The following is a 3,947-nucleotide window of genomic DNA, read 5'->3' on the forward strand; positions in this document are numbered from 1 at the left end:
TTGGAGCCAGCTACAATTTTATGCAGATCTCTGTGTACTGGGTACGACTTTCTTAGTAACATCACGGAATTGTTGCAACAGGTAGATGCATTGCTCGCCATGCGAGATCCCACTTACAGTACGGAAATATATCGCAAAACGCGACAGAGAGCAATTTTGCTTTTCATTACAGTGCTTGTCTGGGTTGTCACACCAGTTAGCGTACTAGGAGCCTATTTGTTCATACCTGATCCGTTAGCGACCATCTTTCTATGCCTACAAGGCTTTGTCACGGTCTGGCGAGTTCAGTTCTTCGCTGTTGTGCTGATACTTCGACACAGGATGGGCGTCGTCTGTGGTCAGCTGATGAGGAGTACCCGGCCACCGGCGGGCAGTGACGCTGAGCTGGAAGAACTGGCGACGCGCGCAGGACAGCCGGGGGCGGCGCAGGCGGCGGGAGCGGAGGTGCGGCGGCTGCAGCGCGCCAGGATGGCCCTCCACCGCTGCGCCCGCCTCTGCAGCCTGCACTTCGGACCCGCCCTGCTACTGGCCGTCTTGGGGGATTTCGTCGTCATGACTGGCACTGCCTATTGGCTCATAGTCTTGACATCACAAGCAGACAAGAATGCGGATATAGTCGTGAACATGTATGCCCTGACTACCGGTCTGTGTCGCCATCTGATGGTCTGCTGGGTGTGTTCCTCTGCGGCTGAGCGCACCGACAGAGCTCGCCTATTGCTGTCGAGACTGCAGCCCCTGCTACGTCCCGGGCCAGCACTCGGTGTTCTGCAACTTCCTGTGGACAGACTACGAGTTTCCGCCATGGGGTTTTGTGACATCAACCTCCAGACCTTCACAACCACTGTTTGTGCTGCAGTTACTTATCTCGTGATACTTGTTCAATTTCATAAGTAAAGTACTACGTGTGGTCTTTGCTAGAATATGTCTCCTAGCAGTGCAATGTACTGAAGCTCTCACTGCTGAAAACATCATCTTGCAAACATAAAATCAGTGTCAGATTACTTAACAGCTGCATGGTAAGTATAGGTTATTTCTCAATTACTCGTGGTGTTTGTACAATCCAGAGGATTGTGAGGTATGTGCATCTAAAAAGCAAAACCCAATAAATGGTTTCCTAAACATTTTGTATCTAATGTGTGTAATTATTTTCTTTCTACCTACAGAACTGATAATAAATGAAGCTCTAACGTATTTCCCTTGAGTCACACGAGGTAAATACTAGAATGCATCCTCCTGCAATCAATTAGTTACCTGTCCATGCCAAGAGGATGTAGTAGAGCTCCAGTATAAGTTACTACCTCAATTTGGTCTTCTGTAATCTATTGCTACTAAAACTTACTTCCACTGTATATTACATGAGACAGGTGATCCGAGGTCTGACGCCTAGAGCCAAGACATAATATACGGTGTTTTAAAAAGATTAACTTGAATTTATAACTCCATATTCTCTGATAAAAACGTACTACAGACGTGAGATGAATTGCAAAATACTCACAAAATCTTAAAGATTTACCTACGCTATTACAAATGCTCTGAGTGTCACATAGAAACTTTACATAATGTACCTGCTAATAGATAAATTATGGGGGCTATTATTTTGTTGTTCCCTTCTTCCATGTCACGAGTTAAAGGCATAGATAAATGGAAGCCAAGAATGCAGAGCATTGTCTCGGGGTCCTGCGCGTCCTATCCAGTGTTGTATAGGAGTGTCATTGAGAAATTCACGTGTCTTGTTGTATCAGTGTGATAGAGCTCCACCCTGTTGGAAAATGAAGTCATCGGAGCCCTCCAGAAGTGGTGGAAAAACCAGTTCTTTAGCATGTGAAGCTGACTCATTTCAGACCCCATGTTTACCTCAGAAAAGAAGATACTATACACTTTTTCACGACAAGTGCCACATAATATGTTCACTTTAAAAGAGTCTCTTTTGTTCTCAGTACTGTCGTGACGGTTCCTGAGTCAAGTTAAGTCAGTTTACTTTACCGCTATCATGAAATGTTGCTTCATCACTGAAAATTAACCGTGGGAGAAACGTATCATCTTGCATGTCCTCTACAGAACATTGTTGAAGTCAACCCGTTTTCTTTTATCACGAACCTGAAGGGCTTCCACTAATTGTATTCTGTGCACTTTATAGACCAAACGACGCTTTATCACCCGCCAGACAGTCGTAAGAGGCATTGTCAGTTCTCTGCTTGCGTCGCGCGTAGACTTTCCAGGACTCCATTCAAACGTTTGCCGAGTTCCTTTCTCCATGTCGTCAGAAGCGTCAGGTCGACCTGGACTCTTACATTTGCACAAACACCCAGTCTCTTCAAATTGGTCATATCAATCTCGGATGTTTTCGGGTGCAGCCTGATCAATGCGAAAACGCCGACGAAATGCACGCTGGACGAAAATCAATGACACACTCTTTGCGAAGTGCAGCACACAAAACGCCTTCCGTTGAGTGGACGCCACTTACTTCTAACTGACCGTTAACTGAGAAGACGCCTCGACTGACAACTAAACGCGATTTTCTGAAACTCTATACACATTTCCTTGCCTGTACGTCCCAGGTTTCGTAATTATTACCACCCAAAGTCAGCTCATTCTTGTCGAAACACCCCGTATATAGGAGACGTACTATTTATCCATGAGATTCAGCCTGGCAAGAAATGAATGCGAATAGCGATTTTCGACACTGACAGGTATTATTACATGTAAGACGCAACTTCAGGTTACCTTGTTTTCAAAAATGGTACAAATGACTCTGAGTACTATGAGACTTAAACTTCTGAGTCATCAGTCCCCTAGCACTTAGAACTACTTAAACCTAACGAACCTAAGGACATCACATACATCCATGCCAGAGGCAGGATTCGAACCTGCGACCGTACCTTGTTTTCTCTAGTTATTTCTTCTAAAGAAAAATGACGTATACTTCTAAAGTTACTTGTTGGTTGAAAAGCTTCTCCACAAATTATAATAGACGATTAACACAACGCCGGCCAGTGTGGCCAAGCGCTTATAGGTGCTTCAGTCTGGAACCGCATGACCGCTACGGTCGCAGTTTCGAATCCTACCTCGGGCATGGATGTGTGTAATGTCCTTAGGTTAGTTAGGCTTAAGTAGTTCTAAGTTCTAGCGGACTGATGACTTCAGTCACATAGTGCTCAGAGCCATTCGAACCATTTGAACTAACACAACACGTACCTAAAGGAAAAGGAAATGATATCCATACGGGACACTGACACTACTAAACAAAATATGTTGCCATAAATGAGCGTTGAGAAGTTTGTGACACTACAGTTCCGTGAAATACGAGAAAATACACACAGTTAGTAAGGAGATGTTGCCGCCTGGAAATACAGGAGCGTTACATACAGTCACAAACCTCAACGTAATGTACCAGAGCCGATGTAAGTCGTTTTTTATCACCTGCAAACCAATGCCAATAAGGAAATCTAAATGTAAAAGAAGTTCATATTACTTCCCACTCATCTAGTTTATCACGTGTTACACACAACAGATAATCACTACAAATTAAATGAAGAGACGTTTTTGTAAGCAGTAATCCAGAGTATTTATGAAGGTAGATAGAAAGACAGATATTCTATTAAGGGAAACTTACAAATCAAATTTACGTTATCTTACAGTCCACCTAGTTGTTAGTTACAATCTTCCCTGTCTCCTTCTTAATATAACTTATCAGTAATATAACCTACGACACAGCAGATATAAAGAGAAGAAACGCTTTCACTCACAGAAACGAATCGCCGCATCAGTATAGCATTCCGACACATACATATAACTTTGGATACTTTAAACAAGTTGCTGAGTGCAATATAGCATCAAACATCATCCCAATGAGGTATTTTCTATGTTGAAAAACTACAATCCACAATAACACACTAGTCCTGAATCGATTTTCTTATGTCTGGAGGTAAAGTAAAAAGATGGGAAAC

At 43.3% G+C, this 3,947-nt stretch overlaps 1 protein-coding gene across 1 annotated transcript; it reads left to right on the forward strand.

Moving 5' to 3' along the window:
* Positions 1-321: 321 nt before the first annotated feature.
* LOC124789383 (gustatory receptor for sugar taste 43a-like) lies at positions 322-894 on the forward strand. The gene has a single exon (XM_047256756.1). It carries the CDS (start codon positions 322-324, stop codon positions 892-894), a length of 573 nt encoding a protein of 190 aa, XP_047112712.1.
* Positions 895-3,947: the final 3,053 nt, after the last annotated feature.

Source organism: Schistocerca piceifrons, chromosome 1, assembly GCF_021461385.2.
Source record: "Schistocerca piceifrons isolate TAMUIC-IGC-003096 chromosome 1, iqSchPice1.1, whole genome shotgun sequence".
Lineage (NCBI taxonomy): Eukaryota > Metazoa > Arthropoda > Insecta > Orthoptera > Acrididae > Schistocerca > Schistocerca piceifrons.

Coding starts and splice junctions, on each gene's coding strand:
- LOC124789383 (XM_047256756.1), top strand. CDS start 322: ATGGGCGTCGTCTGTGGTCAGCTGATGAGGAGTACCCGGCCACCGGCG.